We start from the raw sequence: 20,883 nt of genomic DNA on the forward strand, positions 1-20,883 counted from the left end.
TGTCTCCCCCCTCCCACCCAACAATGTCCTTTCTGTTTGCTTGGGAGTGACAGGCCTTTTGCAGTAATTTCAGAGCATCCTTGGGTTCTATGGCCCAGAAATTGGGAACTACTAGAGTAAATGATCCTTTTATATGCTTCACCTGTACTTTTCTTAGTGTTTAACCTTGACTCCATGTAGTTTCTCCCGATGTCTGAAGTTTAGCCATCTGAGGAGGGATTAATAATAATATCTAGAATTCACATCTCTCTTTTCTGCAGACAATGTCTCAACTCAGACTACCGGTGCCTTTTTTCCTCCTTAAATGCTAAATTTCTGCAGTGGAAGGGAGAATGGTAGGAACTGGAGCCAATGATGCAAGAAACAGATATCAGGAAAGTTCCTTGTCCTCCATGCCAAAAGTCTCCACCTTTCAGTTAACAATGACACGTTCCATAAATTAGAAAAATTCACCTTTAATTAAGATTTGTTTGGAGTTAACACTTTTCAAACACCTGCTGTCTGGAATACTGTGTTAAGTGACCAGAAGTTCCTGCTGCATAATATTCTAAGTGTGTGACAGCAAAGTTTTCTTGGATCTGGAGGAGTTTATAGCTGGAACATTTCCATCTAGGGGATGATATGTCAGACAGAGTATCTGTAAATTTACCTGTTCATTGCACTAAAGGCTGTAAAAAAAAAAAAAGGAGGTGATGAATGTCAATTAAAAGAGCCTAGAGAATTTAGAGCCTATCACCTCTATAACTTTTAGAAAGAGATGGGAAATACTGGCTAGATAGAAAAGACAAAGTTTTCAGAAGGGATGGCATGCCTAAAATCTCACTTTACATCAGGAGGAAGTTACGTTAATACAGGCTCTCCTCTCGATGGCTGATTCTTGGAGTATTGCTTTCTACCATGGGAGGAAAAGAAAAACAGAATGGATATTCTTTTTTGAAGTGTTCAAGAACAGGCTTATTCAGTTGAGAAAAATCAAGTCAAATCATACAGACTCGTTAATACAGGCTCTCCTCTCGATGGCTGATTCTTGGAGTATTGCTTTCTACCATGGGAGGAAAAGAAAAACAGAATGGATATTCTTCTTTGAAGTGTTCAAGAACAGGCTTATTCAGTTGAGAAAAATCAAGTCAAATCATACAGACTCAAGATAAATATTCCACCTGCAAGAGATAAATGGTCAACATCAATATAAGTACAGTTATCTATGAACATTGTATTGTATAATTGTAAAACTGTTTGCACAAAGGTAAATTTTTCTGTGACACAATATTTCAGGTAGATTTCAATATTTATCTCACACTCTTAATACTTCTAATTAATCTGATTATATAAGGGGAAGATCTCTGTGACATTTCTTTGTTCCTAATGGTCTCTTGTTAGAAAGGGCTGTTAATGTTTGAGCCCAGACAGCTTGTCCTACTCCTGGCGACAGCAGCAACTGTGATTGGAATTCAGCCTGGTCTTACCAGGAAAAAGAAGGAAGTGTAGAGCTTTCAATGGATTGCTGAACACAACAAAAATATTGCACTCTTATGGGCTAAATCCATGAACTGAGAAGGGTTTCTTGAGTTGTAATATTTGAGGCATAGTTCATTGTAATTGCCATATTTCTCTCCACTCAAAGTAGTTAATGTGGAAGAAAAATGATTCAAAGATGTGAACTTCTGTGTACTGATTTTATTTTTCAATTTTTAATTTTATTTTTGTTGTTTTTGTTTTGGCATCTAGCCTATATAGGGACCAGAACCCTTGACCTTTGTGTTTTAACACCACACTCTAACCAACTGAGCTAACCTGGCAGAAGTGCGCTGATTTTAATACTTTTGATTTTGTGTTTAGAAATTTAACAATGACTGGTGGATAGGGCGACTGGTTAAAGAAGGCTGTGAAATCGGATTCATTCCAAGCCCAGTCAAACTAGAAAACATGAGGCTACAGCATGAACAGAGAGCCAAGCAAGGGAAATTCTACTCCAGGTATGAGAAAAATGTGAAGTGTTTTTGTAAAAGTTCAGATTCTATCATCACTTATGTACTATTGTTTGCTGTATTCTACAATCTTTGTTATGTGTTAAAAATTCAGTTGGGGATATGATTTATTGATGGTATCACAGACTCTTCTTTTTAAAACCTTCATTCCAGCATCTGATTTTCATCCTGTTTGGGAGAGAAATTAATTATTGTCATTAATGAAAATAGCTAAGGGCATAGAGTATTAAATTTAGGCTTCAGAAATTCTGAAGTCCTAATCATTTACTGAAAACTCTCTGGCATGAAATAGCCATGGTGACTAATCCTGGTGTCTGTAGCTGCCTGGCATGCAGAGAAACATTTTAGAGATGACGGCGTCAAACATCATTGGCAAGTAGCAGCTCTTGTCATCTGTTAGTTTCATTTTTACCTGAGAAACTCAATTTTTCAGTTCTACTCACTGTTAAGCACTTAAAGAGAAAAACAGAGTTAAACGAGTTAAAATTGCCTTTGTACATAGCAATTAGATGAGTTATGTAATAGGCTGGGGCTGAATAATCCTGCCTTGGATTCTTGAGGTTGTTGGCCCCTCACTAAAGAATCACTAGAAGGGCTAATCATGCATGTAGTGAATTTGAAATTGAACCCTGTGCAGGCAAGTCAAGTCCAAGGATGTAGCATGCTTCTCCCTATGTGAAAGGATGGGATATGAGCAAGACTTTTCTTTAATGTGAAGAGCTAGGTTTCTGTTTTCTCTGGCTTATATCTTATCTGTTTATATAATGATGCGAATTCTTGTGCCAGTGATGATATTTTAATGTTAGCAAGGATTTTTGTCAACTGTCAGGAGATGAGAGAAATAGAATCTGCTTTGTGGTTTGGAGCACCCATCCTCATTAACTAGCATTTTATAATTGTCAAGTTCATTTATTTCAGATGGATTCCTCTGTGTTTTGATACCTCTACCCCAGAGTTGACTTTCATTAATTCCTAGGTTATTGGGAGTGCTCGGATTGTGAGATGCATTTAGTCGAGTCATATAAAAGTAGAGGCATATAGATAAATAATGCATATGCATTTTGCCTGCAGGGTTTTTAAAGATCTGATACTATTCTTTGAATCGCTAGTGTTCCCGTTGGCTTTATTGTATTTTTCTACTCCGTAGTGATAATGGTATCTTAACACCAGTTAATAAAATCTTATAATGTGGAAAAATTTCATTTTCATAGGACATAGACACTGCTGTTAACAACCAGCTAGTATATAATTTGTTGAGTTTTGAAGTTATCTCAGTTGGGGAACATTTTGTTTTGTTTTTTGTTTCTTAAGGATAATTAAGAATTTCCTAGAGTTTTCTTGTCAAATCACTTAGGGAAGGGGTTCTATGATCAAATGAGTTCAGGATAGTACTAAGTAACAGAAAGTTATTTTAGGATTTTTCAGAGCCTTTAATATGTTAATGTGTGCTGTGAATATGTGTAGTGGAATGGGAGTATTTTTCATGTATGTACTAAAATTACTTTCGCATAAAAACTTCTCTTGGTTTTAGTCTTAGGAATAGTGTTCTGTAGAATGCATTTTGGAACATTTGGGATGGATTTTTGCAGAGACAGCCTTGTGTATCTTTCTCTGCTTCCTCATATACAAACTGAGAAATGAAAACTACTTCTAAAGGAGTAGAAATCTTTGTCAAAATTGGTAGGAAAACACAATCTCCTGTGCCTCCCAGCTGGGCACCTAGGTCTAGAGTTAGTGCTCAGCTCAGTTTTATAGGGAGATGTGGGGACGGTAGGTATTAGAGCCTCCCGTTCACAGATGAGGAAACAGGCTAAGAGAAGTTCCCTACTTGACCAAGGTCACACAGCAAGTAAGCCTGACCTCAGACAGATTACCATGCTAGAATGCAAATCAAGGAGCCAGGGCCTGGCACAGCGAGCACAGAACAATTTGTTACTGCATCTGTTACTATTTACTTTATTGGATATATTGTTTTGCTATTGCATTTTTAAAAGAGATATAAATGGACTATAAATTACCCATATTTGGGGAGTGTAATATCTCACAACTTACTCTAGGGAACTGAATTACCTTTTCTTATAGGTGCATACCTTTCCCTTTGATTTTCTTGATTTTATTTTGTCCTGTCTCTTTATCTAAGCTTTTCCCTACCCACATGAAAACAGTTTTACTTAATTTATTTCACAGGTTTTTACATTTGTATCCTAACATTTTACATATAGTTTTGTTCTGAGGACATAACCAGAATCCAGCCGTGTTCAAAAACTCTATCAAGACATCAAAGGCAATAGAAATAGGGTATAGTTCAAAAACTCGGCGTTTTTATAGAATTAAAAGTTAAGGGCAAATCTGCATCCTGAACATTTCAACTATTTCCAATGTTTGTCACAATTTTATACAACTCAAATAATATTTTGACTTATCAAAATTCCAAGAGAATGTAAAACAAACCCATGCTTGAACTGAAATTAGACTTAGTACTTTAGAAAAAGGAAAACAAAACAAAACAATAAAACTTCTGGAAGAAAATGTTTTGGTCATGATAATTGGTAACCTTGCATAACTGCCAGAAATTGCTTCTATACATACCACTTTTTATTAATTTTATGTACTGTCTGTTGTCCTTATTAAATGTTCTAGAGTATCTCTTAAAAACCTTAAAAAGATATAGAGCCCTTCTGATAGTTGTTTTTGATGTTTGTTTTATGCATTAAAATGCTAGAATAGTGTCAATAAAATTCAGCCTGTTACTGATACTTTAGTAGAACTTATATTTTCACAATAATATTTTCATAACTAAATATCGCCCTTTGCGTGGACATGTAGCAAATTCTTTCAACTAGACCCTGGCTCAGCCATTATAATAAACATTAGGCAGTGAGATTATCTTGCCCAAATTCCGTGTTGTTCTTTTAAGATGTTCCTTGCCATCTTCTTCTGTGAAGGGGTCATTTAGTAATATATTATTTAGCATGCTTCTACACTGGTAAAAAACATGGATACTGTTCTAATATTAACTCTAAGGATTCTAAGACACTGAAGTATATATATCTTGCATATCTTGTATCAAACGTTAGAATTGGTAGTTCAGAAGTGTATGCTCTTCTAAATGTTCCTAAATTAACCAAGTTTAATCCTCTATACTATTCATGCTTGAGAAATGTTCCAGGTACTATCTGATGGTTAAATCATATAATATTTTTGTCGTGATTTTTCTTGTGTCTTTTAAAGGTTTGCAAGTTTTGGTGTTGCTGTGTTTTTCTTTTATAGGTTGCCCATGAAAGCTTGAGTACTTTCAGTCTTAGCATAATAAAAATAATCAAGCAAAGACAGAGGAGCAGGAACCAAACAAGAAGGAAACATTACCTTTCAATGTTAGCCTTGAGGTTCTACACACTCTGAGGGTCGCTAAAATAAAAAGCAAAGGAAATCCCTGCTGTTTGACTATCTGTGATCTGGGCAGAAAACTTGAGGGCTACAGAAATTACTCTATTTCTCTTCCATTCTCTCAGGGCCATTTTAAATTAAGACTTGAATTTGAAAACAGACCATCGCATGGCTGTTTCAAGTACTCCAGGAATCTCCACTGGGAAACTGCTGTTTTCCTCTTTGTAAGAAAGATAAATTTAAGGTTCAATGAAAGCACAATTTTATTTATTGAGCAATATAAATGTTTTAGCATCTGAAATAAGTGTCAGATTTAATATAAATTTTTGCTTTACTCCAGTAAATCAGGAGGAAATTCATCGTCCAGTTTGGGTGACATAGTACCTAGTTCCAGAAAATCTACACCTCCATCATCTGGTAAGTAGGTGATAAGTGCTGAACAGTACATATTGCATTTCATGCTTTCCCCAGTCTTACCTAGTTTTGTGAATTTACATACACTCAATCACTATGTTAACCCTACAGATGTTAAAAGAGATCAGAAATAAGAATGCCCGTAAGTAGGAACAACAGGGGGAAATTTATTTTCTGGCTTTAAAAAAAAGAAGTGTGTCAGTGTGTTTAAATTATGGTAGATGGTCAAAGTGCTGAGCATATTTAACTTTTTATCTCAAGTCCCCACCATGGTGCCCAGCACACTGTAATGGGCAGTAAATGACTGAACGTCCACCAACAACCACAGTGCTATGTGAGGTGTAGCCTTCAATATTAAATTTAAAAAGAAGGATAAAAACTTTAGAAAGGTGAAGGATGGAGAACAAAGTCAAGATGGAGTGATTGGCCTGCCTTGAGCTATACTAGAAAGGCTCTTAGAAAACACAGATGATGTACGAAAGTATTGAAAAAAGATGAAAACACTTATGGGAAAGTAACTACTATTTTCTTTCCAAAGCACTGGATTCATTCTTAGGGCTGCGAGATAAAATCAAGAACATCCAATTAGATTTAAATTTCAGATAAATAACAAATAATTTTTTAGTTTAAGTACATATCACGAGACATACTAAAAACTTATAAGACATACATTAAAAAATTATTATCTAAAATTCAAATTTAACTGCATTTTTATTTCCTACATCTGGCAAGTCTATCATTCTGTGTAGAACTTGAAATTCTATATAAATAGGAGATTAATTGTTTGAATTGCATGAAAGCCCATGATCGTTATTTTAACAACTGTGAGCTTACAAATTAAATGTAATTTTGAGCTGCTCAAAATCAAGTAAAATAGTGTGCTTTAAATGAAAACTGAAGCCATTTGTAGCTTTATGTGAGTCTTGTATCTAACCTTGATCATCAAGTAGATATCCTCTGAATGCACAGGGGAAAGGAGCCTTATCCTGCTCCTTCTCAAATGTGTGAAGCTGCAGGGATTACAATGTAAACCTTATACTCTTTCTATATGTCTTAAAGGCAGTCTCCCAAGGACTGTTTCTAAGCTCATAAAATGAAAAATATGCTACATTACACTGTGATAAAGCCCTACTTCTTTAGACCAGGAAAATTCTCCATTCCCTCTAACCATACTGTAGCCTTCTAAAGGTTTTATAATGAGAAAGGTTTGATAATGGTTTCTTCATTATAAAACCTAGTAAAGGTTTTATAATGCCTTCTAGAGGCAATATAATGACAGGAAGTGCATGCATTTTGAAGAATAAGTTAATGTATATGTAAAATGACATTTCATTTTGTAGCCAGATATTTGTCATTACTAGAAATATAGTTCGATAAGAGTTTATTATAAAAAAACAACAACAACAACAAACACAATGATTTAAAACTTCACCAAAGTTTTATACAGAGTTTTATCATAAGAGTTTATTATAAAAACAACAACAACAACAACAACAACAACAAACACAATGATTTAAAACTTCACCAAAGTTTTATACAGAGTTTTATATAAACTTTTCTGAATCCCAAGAGGAGAAAACACTCGTGACTGCGTGGAGTGGAGATGCAACCAACCAACTTCAAAATGTACAAGAAGCACACCAGGACTCTGGGATAACTTTCATATCAACAGCTCAACTGATCTAAAGGAAAATGTAGAAAATTCTAGAGGGAAGTTCCGCCAATCCACCTCCATGACAAGGGCCCCACCTATCTAGTGTGGATTGGCCTGCAGTGATAATTTCCATCATCTGTGTTTCCCAGAGGCCCTATTTACAATTCCTCTCACCCATTGCTAGGCCACAGAATATAAGCATCTGCCTAAAGTAAATACACTTGAATGTTCTCAAGGACTCGGAAAAGGAAAAATTGCCACTTCGCCTCTGGGTGAACACATACAGCACACCTACACATGTGTACAGACATATCGCCCCTGAACTGAACTCACTTAACCCCAGCTCTAAGATATTTAAATTTCAGAAAATGTTCCCAAGGCTTTCTACCAAAACAAAACAAAAACAAACAAATAAAAAACTAAAACTACATGCATGCTAGTGAGAAAGAATGAAAGAAACTATTTCCAAATATATGAAAGCAGTTTTTCCCAAGTAAATACTGTTTGCAAAGGTATGGTAACAGAAGTATGAAATTAAAAAGTGGTAACATCTCAGTAAAAGGAGAACCATCTGAATCTAATAAAGTATATAAAATTCTGAAAAGAGTTGAAAATGCTTTTTTTTTTTTTTTGGTGACTGAAAATGCTTCTTAACTGTCTTGTTGAGTTTCTGTAATGAGTCCTGAAGGTTACCACATATTTTAGAATTCTCTATGTTTGAGAATGAACCCAGATGCTTTTAAAAAGATTTAAGTTACTCGAAAGTCAGAACTAGTAAGTTGCAAAGTTCTTACTTTGAAATTTTGAGCCCTTGTGTCCAAATACAGGTAAATTTCAAACCTGACTAGGCTAGATGTATGGGTAGTCAAACATCTGGGCAATGTCACAGCTAAACTTTTATTCATTTCCATTCTTTTATGCATTTCCATTCTTTCTTAAAAAAAAAAAAAATCATCCCATGATCACAGCAGAATGGATTCAAAGGACAGATCATAAAATCCGATATATGAATTTTACCATCCCAGAGTCCTGTCAGTTCTGACATCCAACTGGGTAGCCTCAATTTCAGAAGGGCTCTCAGAAGGTACTGTCCCTCAAATGTGGCCTTTATAAGCCTAATAAAAGATGAGAGAGAGAAAAGCATATAGGAATTTACCACCAAAAGGGAAATGTATTTGATGTTAGTTTAGACACAGGAATAATAAAATACTGCCCCAGATTCTCTCCTTCATATCCAGCTAATGACATACTTCCTGAGTTGGGACTCAAGGAAGAGAATTCCTCTAGACTGTTTTTTCAGACTCTTCCCAGGCTTATGACATTCAATAAACCCTGTAAGGAAATGTTCCTATACAAGCAAAGGGTGGTATAAAAGTCAGTGTTGTTTCAAACTCCTGGGCACATTTTATAATGTTCCCCCCACACCAGACACTGAACTTTTCAGCTTATCAATATGCATAGATGAGGCAAAGAGAAAGATATACTTACTAGGTAAGCCTACGTAAATACCTGGAATCAGTTCAGTCCATTATTACCTTCACTTGATAGAAAATCATGTCTCATCTATTATGCACGCAATAGCTGATATTTGCAATATTGTGCAAACAATGCTGGGTATTCATTCCATCACAGGTTTTATCTAATCAAGTGAAAAGGAACAATTAAATAAGAGATCCTAGTTTTCAAAAGGCTGAATCATCTAATATCTACTATAACTTCAAAATGGAAAAATAATGTGATACCTGTCAGATGATCTCCCGTGTTTTGAAAAGGTTAGGAGAGGCTGTCATGAGCACAAGTTCAGCTGGCATATCACAGAGAATGGTGGCTGTCTGGCAACACCAAGCCATTATTTCAAAATGGTCGTTCATTCCTTTATTTAAATGTACTGTGGTTTTTGTTAGAGAGCTAACATGTATAATGTGATGTTTTCCTGGGGTGAGTAAATTTTCTTTTCTTCTCCTTGACCTAATCTCAACTATAGAATAATTTTCTAGGGAGCTCAACTCTATGATATCCTCCTGAATCCAGACAGCAAGGACATGACCCCACTGGGGAAGCAAAGAGAACTCAAAGAGTGCACCCAGGTTGAAAGGGACCTCGCCTGGCGGGGTAGCGTGCTATAGGGATGGGGTATGGCCTCACCTAGGTTCTGAGCCTTGGCCCTGCTGAGTTTTTGCCAAGAACAAGTCCCTTAAACACTTCGAATTTATCTTTTAAATCTTAAAAATAAGAGTTTAAGTTGATCTTTAAAATACTTCCTGCTCTGATTCTACAGTTGATAAAAATTTTACAGTGATTGCATGTGGAAGCATTTTGTAAACTTTGAGATTATGCTTTTTTTTGTTTGTTTGTTTAACACTTTTTAAGTGTTATATTTTCAGGTCAAAAGATTTGACAAGTGAAGGCATGTCGAGCAACAAACCTAAACCCTTCATTTTACAGATGAGGAAGCAGAGGCATATTCTTTTGAATCTTTGTGCCCTTCCACTCTGCCTCTTATTTTAAATCCAGTGGCTTTTATAAGTCATCTGAAGTTGTCTTATGTCATTTTATTAGATTAACATTTGGCTATCATCGGATCCAGTGTTTTCCAATTACTCTTCAGTCAGGCCTGTCTGAGGGTGCACATATCTTGAAATCATTTTAATCCTGTCCATCTTGGAACCCTCCCTCAATCATTTGCCTTGTGTATGACTCCTTTGTGTTGCTGGGATTGAGGAATTTCTATTCTTTTTCCCTCAAATGCCTGTTACAATTACAGTGATCCTTTTCTGGAACCCTCCCTCAATCATTTGCCTTGTGTATGACTCCTTTGTGTTGCCGGGATTGAGGAATTTCTATTCTTTTTCCCTCAAATGCCTGTTACAATTACAGTGATCCTTTTCACATTGCCTGTATTTTAACACAAAATCAAACAACATGAGAAATCTGAAGCACATTGTGATAAAGGTTTCCAATGTAGTTGTTTATTATCTAAAAGCTAGTTTAAGATATTGTAAGAAGTGAAGCCAAATGTTCTGATATGGAGAATATCAACATTATATTTGAAATTACAAATTAAAAATGTTTCTCTAAAAATATTTAAGGGATCTACCATGAAACTGATTTGTTCAAGCAAACAGATATTATGAGGGTATCTTCCAGTTTTGCTAGATTTGATTACGTTGCATTCTTAACATGCTTTACCTTTGAATTTTACTTTGTGTACTGTGTTCAACACTCATAGATTTTTTACTATGGTTAGTTTTGTTTGCTTTCATTTTATTTTCTTTATAACCTGCTTTTCCTTTTCTGTCCATCTGATGATTTTTGAATTGTTTGTCTGTATATAGCTATAGACATAGATGCTACTGGCTTAGATGCAGAAGAAAATGATATTCCAGCAAACCACCGCTCCCCTAAACCCAGTGCAAACAGTGTAACGTCACCCCACTCCAAAGAGAAAAGAATGCCCTTCTTTAAGAAGGTAACATTAACTTCCAAGCTGCATTGTCCACCTGCTCGACTGCACTGCGTCACATTTCTAGTCCTGTTGACTGTCTGCGTCCTTTGACAAGCCAATAACATGCATGCTCTGTTATTCTTTGTTTCTCTTCCATGCTGCTGTAGCTAAGCAGAAGCAGAAATCGGTAAGTTTACATTGACATAAGCTGTGTTTATCCTGCCACTGGCATCATTAGCATTAATTCCCACAGTTTTATGAAATATAATCATTTCTGCCCTAAGGAAAAAAAACCTATCAACAGCTAATTGAGTCCATGCCTTTAAAACCAACTAAATTCAGTGAGTGACCTGGTAAAACATCATTACAGTACTTATCCTTTTTGATGGAATAATATCTACCACCAAGGGAATTTGTTTAAACATTCAAGGATGTCAGATACTGACAATTCCATATAATGCACCTCTATTGTGCATGCTTACTCTGTCTGTCTTTTGTCTCTTTCTTTTTTCCAGAAATTTAACTTATAATCAAGCATATTAAAGCAGTTATTAGATCTGATTTATGATATCCAGATACATAGCTTGTACTAAAAAAAAAAGTATTCAATTTTTAATTTAGTCAGTATTTAAACTTCTAATCCACTAGGTGCAAAATCTGCAGATGAACAAGACCAGTGGAAAACTGCAGGCTTGTTTTGGCGGTTTACTGTGAGTTTTTCCTATTGTCATATATAAATACTCTCCCAATGTTCTTGCCTTCTCCATCAGTCAGATTTCAGCATCTCACCTGTTGGACAATGGGGCTGGTGGCCATATGTAGAGCCTTTGCCATTGGCCAACCAAGGTGCTACACAATGATGCTACTTGTCCCCTGACTGGAAACTATAGGGTATTCCTGAGTTCTCTTTACTCCAGACAAAGTCTGTTTCCTCTCAGCACATTTTGTAGCTCCAAAGCATTATTTTTTAAGGACCACTCCCCACCCCACCCCCAAATTTCCATTTTTTCTCTTCTTTTACACACCACTTTCCACAGCTACTATGCTGTCTTTTGGAGTTATACTCCCTAATGTCACCAAGTCTGGCACAACTGTGGGTATATTCTGACATATAAATATGAAGTAAAGACTACTCTCTACCCCAGACTCTCAACATAACTGAACTCTTTTCCTCTGCAAACATGTATTTTGTTCTGTGGAGTAACTCTAAAGTCATTGATGAAGAGTCAGATACTGAACTGTAAAGTTGTTTTGTTTTTTAAATAAATTATGGTTACTTTAATGAGGGAGGAGCTCAGCACTCCAGGCAAAAATTAAAACACTTGGATTTTTGTGTTAACAGTGATAGTCCCAGCTTGATATCCACTCACAACAGTGTGCCCTTCTCTTGGGTCTTGTGTTCTCATCACAGCTAAAACTTGCAGCCAAGTGACTGTGTCCATAGTTCAGAAACATAGAAAATTAGCATTGCTGAGCTACTCTGGACTTTGCAAAGTAGAAACATGAACTAAAACCATGTTAGTCAAGATAGTTTTTTGAAGTTTGCTTACCTATAAATTCTAAAACATTCCAAAGTTTATCACAATTTTTTCACTAAATAATTCAAGCAAAATAGGGTTAGCAGTAAAAAGTAATAAAAACGATGATGTCATTATCAATAGGGCACAAAGTATCAATATTCCATCAAATAAGGTAATTTCTGTAGCTACCCTATTGATTAAGAAGCTGATTGATTACTAGCATGGGTAACCCTTTGCTAGTTGGCAGTCACAGACGGAAGTAACCAAAAACTTATCAAATACTGGGCCACTTAAGACTTAAAGACTTGAAATAACATTTCTATGTAGCTGTTACTAAAATGCATGCAATTTATATTCCTAATTATAATGGTGGACAAGGTGTTCTTACACTGCATAGTTACAAGGACTTGGCTTCTAAACTTTTTCAGTATCCCAGGTGATATAAATGTAATAATTTAATAAATATGCTTATGATGCCTTCGGCACTGGTATTCATTCTTCTTATGTTATCAATTATGTGGTAAACTTCAATGTAGAGTTCAAAAACAAACAAAAAATCCTGAGATTCAATGATAAGATTGTTTTCCATGTTTTAGGTTGCTTTTAGAGTGGTGCTTGTGTGGCATTTGTGCTGTCACTGTATTATGTTTGTCTTTTTTTTTTTTCTGTACAAAAATATATTCTACCTTTATTATGTCTATAAAAATTAGTTTTGAATGCCAGGTAAAATTGTACACAGTAAAATTTGACAGCACAGTCACTTTAATATTTTTCTCCCCTCTGATTTTATTGTCTATGACTACCAGAGAAATCTCAGAAGGAAGGTTTTAAATTTGAAATGCTTTTTAATTTCTCATTTAAGCAACTTAAATTCAAACAGAGCCAGAAAGACTGTAATGGGCAATTTTAAGCAACAATAAAATGTTCTTGAGTGATAGGCTGATGCAAAAATTACATTTACATTTACACATCAGTTTAATCCTTAAGTTTAAAGGATATTTTTCTTTTGGTGCATGTGATTCTTAAAATACATTTTTCAGACACTCCTTAATGCAGAAAGATTCATGTAACAATGATTTACTTATTCCAGTAAGGCCACATCTGTCTTCTGCATTAAAAAGAAGTCATTTCTGGTCAATTTAATATTTTCTGTTGTCAAAAGAGCCAATCTTAATATAATTAAACAAATTAGTTATCTATTTTTTAAATATATTTTAATCATTTTATTTGAAGCAATTAAGCTGAAAAACATTGATAATTTTAGAAATTGCTACAAACTTTAGCTCCTCTCCCTGTTCTTCCAAAAAAGAAATAAATTATTGCAGAAAGACACAAATTAGTTATATAGCAGAAACACTACCTAAACTACTTGGAGAAGCATGTTAAATATGCAAGTTGATAATGAACTTTTTGAGGTCACTGAAGCATGGTTGAATATATTATTACACATTAACCACCTTCCCTTCAAGGCACGTAAACCTGACAATTTATGTTTGTTTTTAAGCACCAAGGAATAGACACCAAAAATCCAAAAACATTAATCACTAAGCTGTAAACAGTGGTCATGATTACTGTTTACTGGAACAAGCATGCATATTAATTTAAACTCTCACAATATAACAGAATTTTTCAAGTATGTGGTAGTGAGAGTTGCAAGTTTTAAAATTAGGTTTTATGCAGGTAAGAAAAGCAAACACTTAAGATGCAAATGTAATGAAATCTTTCTTTCCTCTGTAATTAACCATGTTAGATCTGATCATTTCAACTGTTTGGAAAATGCACATGCATTGAAAAGCAGTATTAACTCCCAGTCAAGCCTAAATCACTTATTCTGCATGAGGCATGTTTCTGTTTGTTCAAAAGCAGCACCTCCTGCTTTAAGAACTAATCTGCCAGCAGCATTTCTTGAGAAAAGGAAGAAAACTAGAAAATTCAGTAACTTGAAAACTATAGGAAAATAAACCCAACAATCTTTGATTGGGTTTATTTAGAAAAGGGGCAAGTAAAAATACAAAAAAAAATGTCTGGAAAGCCAGTGCCTCATATTACTATACAATTATACAGAGTTCAGAAAAAGAACCTTGTACATAAAATATTTAAGTTCCCCCCGCGTATGAAACATCTGAGAGTCTCTCCTCTCTCTGCATGTCTGGAAAGCCAGTGCCTCATATTACTATACAATTATACAGAGTTCAGAAAAAGAACCTTATACATAAAATATTTAAGTTCCCCCCGCGTATGAAACATCTGAGAGTCTCTCCTCTCTCTGCAGACAGAGCACACTTCTCCTTATGATGTGGTACCTTCCATGCGACCAGTGGTCCTGGTGGGCCCTTCTCTGAAGGGGTACGAGGTGAGTATACCCTCTGCAGCACACCTGACCTTCACAAGCTGGACTGCTTTGAGACTCCACCCCCCACTACTGACTCTCCAATTTATAACTTTAAGAGCTTGTAGCCCAAAGCATGTTGTTTTTCAAGCTGTGGTATACATTGCTTAGAGTTTTGTTCTGTTTTGTTTTCCTGGCTGTTACTTTGGAGATTTCTGCTAGCTTCAATTTACTCAGTCCAGGAAATAGTATCAAATGGAGAGTGACTGAAACCACTTGCAATGTAATTTCTTGTCACTAAAACATCATGATAAATTCAGGGAACTTTGTCTTTTTAATTGTCACTGTATCAGAACTCAGAAAAATGTGGCAAACTCACATCCTACTTTTTTCAAATGCCAAGCTAAGGTTTTCAATCTCTCCTAAGAGAAGGAAATTTGTTTTATCATAATTAGTCATATTTTTATAGTATCTTAATTTATTGCTTGCTCAATTGCAGGTCACAGATATGATGCAAAAAGCGTTGTTTGATTTTTTAAAACACAGATTTGAAGGGCGGTGAGTATTACAGAATACTGGGTTTTGTGGATTTTGTCTTGAAGATGACAAAACCTTGGTGGGCAGGCATGTGTTCCCAAGAGAAAATGACCCTCTGATGTCTAAATGATGACAGCAAAAAAGTTTCATTCTGTTCAATTCAAGTCAGTAAATATTTGTTATATTTGCTTTGTACAACCTCAACCCTGGATAATCCAGTTCCTGCACCTGCATCCATAAGCTGAACTTGGCCATAGCCCTGCTGACTGCTCCCACCCTCAATTCGTGATCAGCTGGCCCCATATTGCCATATTTAACAATATTGTAAATTATAATGTGTTCATGTGATCAAATTCTACTCATTTAAAATGAGATTTGTGAAATATTCTTAATGATTGATAAGCCTTAAAAATGTATATCTACTCATTAGTTATGTAGCATTAGGAAAGTTAACTTATTTCTCTGTGTGTTTGACACAGAGGAAGCACCAAGTCAGTATTAGTTATCTCATCACCTCCATCATCATTTTCATCCTCTTTTCAAAACAGTCTTCCGGTGGAATGCTTATAATATAATGACCAGGGGTTTTTGTTGTTGTTTTAATTTTATTTTGTCGATATACAATGTGGTTGATGATTGTGGCCCATTACCGAAACCTCCCCCCCAATGAACTTGCTTTCTTGTTTCACTGAGAAAATAGAGGCCAAAAGAAGAGTGTCCAAGAGTTCCCACCTCCACACCTATCCCCATTTGCATGTTTGCCTGAATGTTCTGCTTTTTCTCCTAATACTATGTTCCTAGCTATGGCCAACCCACCCACTTGGGCACTAGGTCCTATTCCCCCTCCCCTCCCCACTCAAACTACCCAGGCATGGCTATAACTGTCCTTGCCTCTCTCCTCATCAGTATTTCCTGTTGTCATGGAAATTCCATTAGCATGTAAAAACACAGTTATTTCTCCTCACATCTGACCTCACATTCCCCTCTAGCAGTCTCATTTTTCTGCTTTTCTTTACAGCAAAACTCCTTGAAAGAGTTGTGTACAGTGTGCTCCTCCCACTCTTGAGCCTACTCTAGTTATGCTTTCACCCACACCACATCAACCAAAAGTAGTCATGTCAAGATCACCAGGGACTTTCATGTTGCTAAATCCAGAGGTGAATTCTCAGTCCTAATCTTACTTGACCATAAGTAATAGCTTCTTCATCTTTTGGTCCCAAGACCCTTTATCCCCAGGTCAATGAATAACCTTGACTGTTACCCGCAGATCAATGAGTAACCTTGACTGTTTTTTCTCTCTTACATCCCACATCTAAATGCTGTTGTCTACACTGTCAAATATATCCAGAACCTAACTACTTCTCACACATCCTCTGCTATCCTTTTGGTCTGAGACACCATCGTCTCTTCCCTGGATTATTGCAATAGCCTCCTGACTGGTCTCCTGGCTTTTTTCATTGCTCCCTTAAAGTCTGTTCTCAAGTCAGCAGAATGACCCTGTGAAACTGTGAGCTGAAGCTTGTCATCCCTTTGTTTAGAACCATACAATGACTTCTCTCTTCACTCAGAGTAAAAACAAAAGTCCTTATAGTGGCCTGTATGACCCTCTATGGTCTGACCTTCCACCCCTCCCTTACCTTTATCTCTCACTGCTCTCCCCTTGCTCATTCTGCTCCTGCTACATTTCCTCGTTGTTCCATGAGTGTTCCAGACAGCCAGATACATACCCACCTCAGGGCCTTTGCACTTTGCAGTTCCCTCTGCTGGGAAGACTTTTCCCTCAGATGGCTCCTCAGTAGGTGTGTGCATGTGCTCACATGCTCATTCTCTCTCTCTCCCTTCATCTTTTTTCCCAGTGCTCTTTTATGTATTTTAATCACTAGTTTTTTTTGTTGTTGTTGTTATCCTTCTTCTAAAACTAGAATATAAACTCCATGAGGGCATGGGTTTTTAATCTGTTTTGTAAACTGTTTTATTCTCAGTGTCTGGCAGTACTCAATAAGAACAATGAATCGGTGAATGTTGAATCAGTGTGTGCTCTGTCCTCTCTGCTAGTGAAATACAGAGAGGTTGAAGCCACTGTTTCTACCTTTGAAGAGCTCATATACAAACCATTAATTGAAACCTCTAGCAGTGATTTAGAATATAAATGAAAGGGAAACTTGACACATGTATGTACAAGGTACAGATAGTATAAAGGGAGGAGTGATTGGCACTGATTTAGGGATGTCCATATCCAGGAAGGGTTTTAAAATGGTATCTAAGATTTCACCAAGTGAATTAGGAGGAGAAGGACATGTCCAGCAGAGAGTGTGAAGTGTGTGAAGGCATCAAGGTATGACACGGCAGGCCACACAGAGGTCTTCAAGGACCTAGGCAGAAGAGTGACTGGTAACAAAGCCAGGGCCGTTTATCTAGTATGTCATGCCAATGAGCTTGGACTTAATCCTTTCCTTTTCCTCCTCCTCTCACCCCCTCCACATCAACTTGCCTCAGCATGTATTTATTGAGTATATTTTATGCACCAGGCATTGTGAGGAGCAAAAACAGACAAGAGCCTTGGCTCCATGGAGCTTACCGATAATCTACTGAAGCATCAAAGACATGATAGGAGACCAAAGTTAAACTTCAGGATTTAAACTGAGTGGTTTATTTCTCCTCCCGCCCTGCCCGGGAGAGCATTAATCCATTCATGAAGGATCCACCCCCATGACTCAAACAGTTTCCAACACTGCCACATTGGGGATCAGATTTCCACATGCATTCTCCATCACAGGGCCAGCATGTATTTCTGTATTTTTAGTAAAGATAAATTTGGTGCCTTCTCCATATTCCTTCTCCCATTCTAACAATCCGAGCACAATAGATAGTATCCTTGGGTTTTATGTCCTTTTAGACTTCTTAATATAGTATTTCCTTTCTAGATCACACCTACTCCTAATACCATTTCTAATTTATATTGATTTTTGGCAGGGAGACAAGGCTAAAGAAGGAAACTTAACAGCAGTACAAATATTGTTAGTAAGTGATCAAAGGACTGAATGCAACAAAAAGAGAAAGACAGAAACTATGTTTCAAAGTACAAAAACATTTATAATCCAGGTCTACCTAACCAAATACTCCTAATTAGGTTTTTTTTTTTTTTTTTTTTTTTTTAATCCCATAAATTTCTGAAGTATTTTTTAGTTTGTGTCAGGAAATAAGGCCTTTGGCTTGGTTCATGGCTATCAGGCACTGGCCAAGTATAAAAGGCATGCCTCTAATCTGCCCCATTTAGCATTCATTTCTTTATTGTTGGCTCTGTCATCACAATTTGGAATTGCCTACATGACCAGGCACACCCCCAAAAGTTCTGCTGAAATAGGCACTATTCTTTTTCTGAGTTTCAGTGAGTTAACTCACTGCCCTTTCTAAAATGCCAGAGATGGGGAAATGGGATGGAATTTCCTGACTTACCACTTGTATTTAAACCTGAGTAAGTTTTGAATTTGGAAGATAGATTCCAGCCAGAGGGTGTATCTTGGACCTATGTTCTAAAGTATCAGCCATCTAGATTGATTTCATTTAAGAAGCAAACAAAATATCTAAGTGGCGTATCAATCTATTGTTTCTAGCCAGAAGTACTTTCCATATGGCTTTATTATTGGACCTGCCTTGGCTCATCTTGACTCAAAGAACTGGAGTTCAACTTTCTAGGCCATGATCACTAATTAAAGGTCTTTGAAGGAAGTAATAGTGTCCATAAGGTAGAATTTCAAAAGCCATGTAAAAATTTAACTTTTACAGAGTAACTTTCAGAGTAAATGTTTTTGCTTTTGGGAAGGCAAAATGGCAATAGAGGGTAGAAACTCATCAAAAGCATCAGGTATGTGTGTATACATAACATTCTAAAAGGGAAAAATGAATTATTCTTTAATCTGTTAAGTAAACTAAATTTCTTTTAAAATATTCTTCCAAAATATTTCCAAAATATGAAAAGAAATGTTAGTGATGAAAAAATTCTAGGTAGTCAGGAAATCCTTTTCTGAAACCCAGTTAAGTTCATTCGTGGAAGCCCTGGAGAGTTGTCAGAGTCACGATTCTGGTTGTTAAACAGTGTGTGTTTAACAGTGTGTTCTCTTTCTGTTGCATGCAATGGAGTAGCCCAACACCCCAACCGTATCATGTAAACAAAGCAATCTTTAGATTCACCTTGTAGGACAATGACAGGTAAATTCACCAGGAAATCAGGGACAAGTAGGAAAGCTACCATCTGGGATAAATTCGGTTTTCTTCCCCAGTGACTTTGAAAATGTCAGCTATCAGCACTGAATTGTTTGGAATGTGTACTGAATTGCTGTAGGAATATGTACAGTGTTGCCAGAATCCTCTGCAAGGGAATCTTATTGGAAATCAATAATCCTGGGAAACATTACATCACTTTTACTTAGATGTGAGGCAGTTACTGAGATGTGAGACAACTTCTTCTAAACTGGTGGTTTTCTACCCTGGCTGCATATCAGAAAAAGCTGCAGTGCTTAAAAAAAAATATCCAAAGGCCTATATCCTACCCTTGACTAATTGAAACGAAATCTCTAGGGTGGGACCTCAGCCTCTGAAAATTTAAAAGCTTATAAAGTGATTCTGATATACCGCAGGGGTTGAGAACTACTACTCTAAACTTAATTGACGCCTAGAATTTTGCCTTTAGAATTTAAGATCTGCTTCTTGGTGAAACCCCAAGTAATGATGATTCCCAAACATAAGCAGGTCAGTGGAAGCCTGGCTTAGCAATGCCATGTGCATAAAGAAAAGACCAAGCATGTGGGACAAGGAGAAAGATGAATCATTACAAAAAATCCTGTTTTCCTGCTAAATTAGTTCCCCATAGGCTACACTGTGAAATGCTTCTGAGCAGGTTTAGTCTGCCTTGTCACCATTATATCCCTAGGATGGTGCTCATTACAATGAAGCTGCCTCCCAGTGAGTACCCAGGCCTCTTTATAGGCACAGACCCAGATCTCTGGTCATCAGCAGTGCTCGGGTCCCACTTAGCTGCAATAATATAATGCCCAGCACTTCAGGTACTCACTCTTCCCCCTGCCTGGAACATTCTTTCCACAATATCTGTATGGCTCATTCCCTCCTCTCAGATCTGACCAAATGTCATCTTGCCTGAAAGGCCGCCTCTGCACACCCAAGAATATGCCCTCCACAGCACTTGATCTCCATCCTTGTTATCCTGCACTATTTTTTAAGTGGCACTTAGTGCCACCTGACATCAGATACCTGTTTGTCTGTTGCCCTCTACCCACTCCCCCCAAGAATTTAAGTTCCATAACAGCATCTAGAACAATGATTGGCACATAGCAGGTGCTCAATAAATGTGTTGAGCAAAGCACGCCCTCTGTGGCCACGCAGGTGCTCAGCATAAAGGGAATCCTATTGCATACATTTCAGCTGGAGCTTCCCAGATGGCCTCACTCTCCGCTGCTACACCCACTTCTGAATAAATAAAAGTATTTTAAAAAAATCACTGAGCACTGGATGCACCTATAGCCGATTTCACTTGTGAATGCATTGTGAAGTAACAAAACGTTTTTTTTTTTTTTTTTTTTTTTTTTTTTTTT

General features: G+C 36.7%; 1 protein-coding gene across 4 annotated transcripts in view; it reads left to right on the forward strand.

Annotated features, from left to right (window-relative positions):
* The window catches only part of CACNB2 (calcium channel, voltage-dependent, beta 2 subunit), a 233,055-nt gene that overhangs the window by 193,722 nt on the left and 18,450 nt on the right, over positions 1 to 20,883 (forward strand). For 2 of the 4 annotated variants that reach the window (XM_008569811.1, XM_008569810.1), the window contains exons 4-8: positions 1,840 to 1,976; positions 5,716 to 5,792; positions 10,779 to 10,912; positions 14,681 to 14,761; positions 15,237 to 15,295. In XM_008569811.1, coding sequence (XP_008568033.1) covers positions 1,840 to 1,976; positions 5,716 to 5,792; positions 10,779 to 10,912; positions 14,681 to 14,761; positions 15,237 to 15,295 — 488 coding nt within the window. Of the gene's footprint in view, positions 1 to 1,839; positions 1,977 to 5,715; positions 5,793 to 10,778; positions 10,913 to 11,055; positions 11,076 to 14,680; positions 14,762 to 15,236; positions 15,296 to 20,883 lie in introns of all 4 variants that reach the window. The other 2 variants (XM_008569813.1, XM_008569812.1) reach the window with 1 other exon arrangement.

The sequence above is a fragment of the Galeopterus variegatus genome, unplaced genomic scaffold (genome assembly GCF_000696425.1).
Source record: "Galeopterus variegatus unplaced genomic scaffold, G_variegatus-3.0.2 Scaffold534, whole genome shotgun sequence".
Classification (NCBI taxonomy): domain Eukaryota; kingdom Metazoa; phylum Chordata; class Mammalia; order Dermoptera; family Cynocephalidae; genus Galeopterus; species Galeopterus variegatus.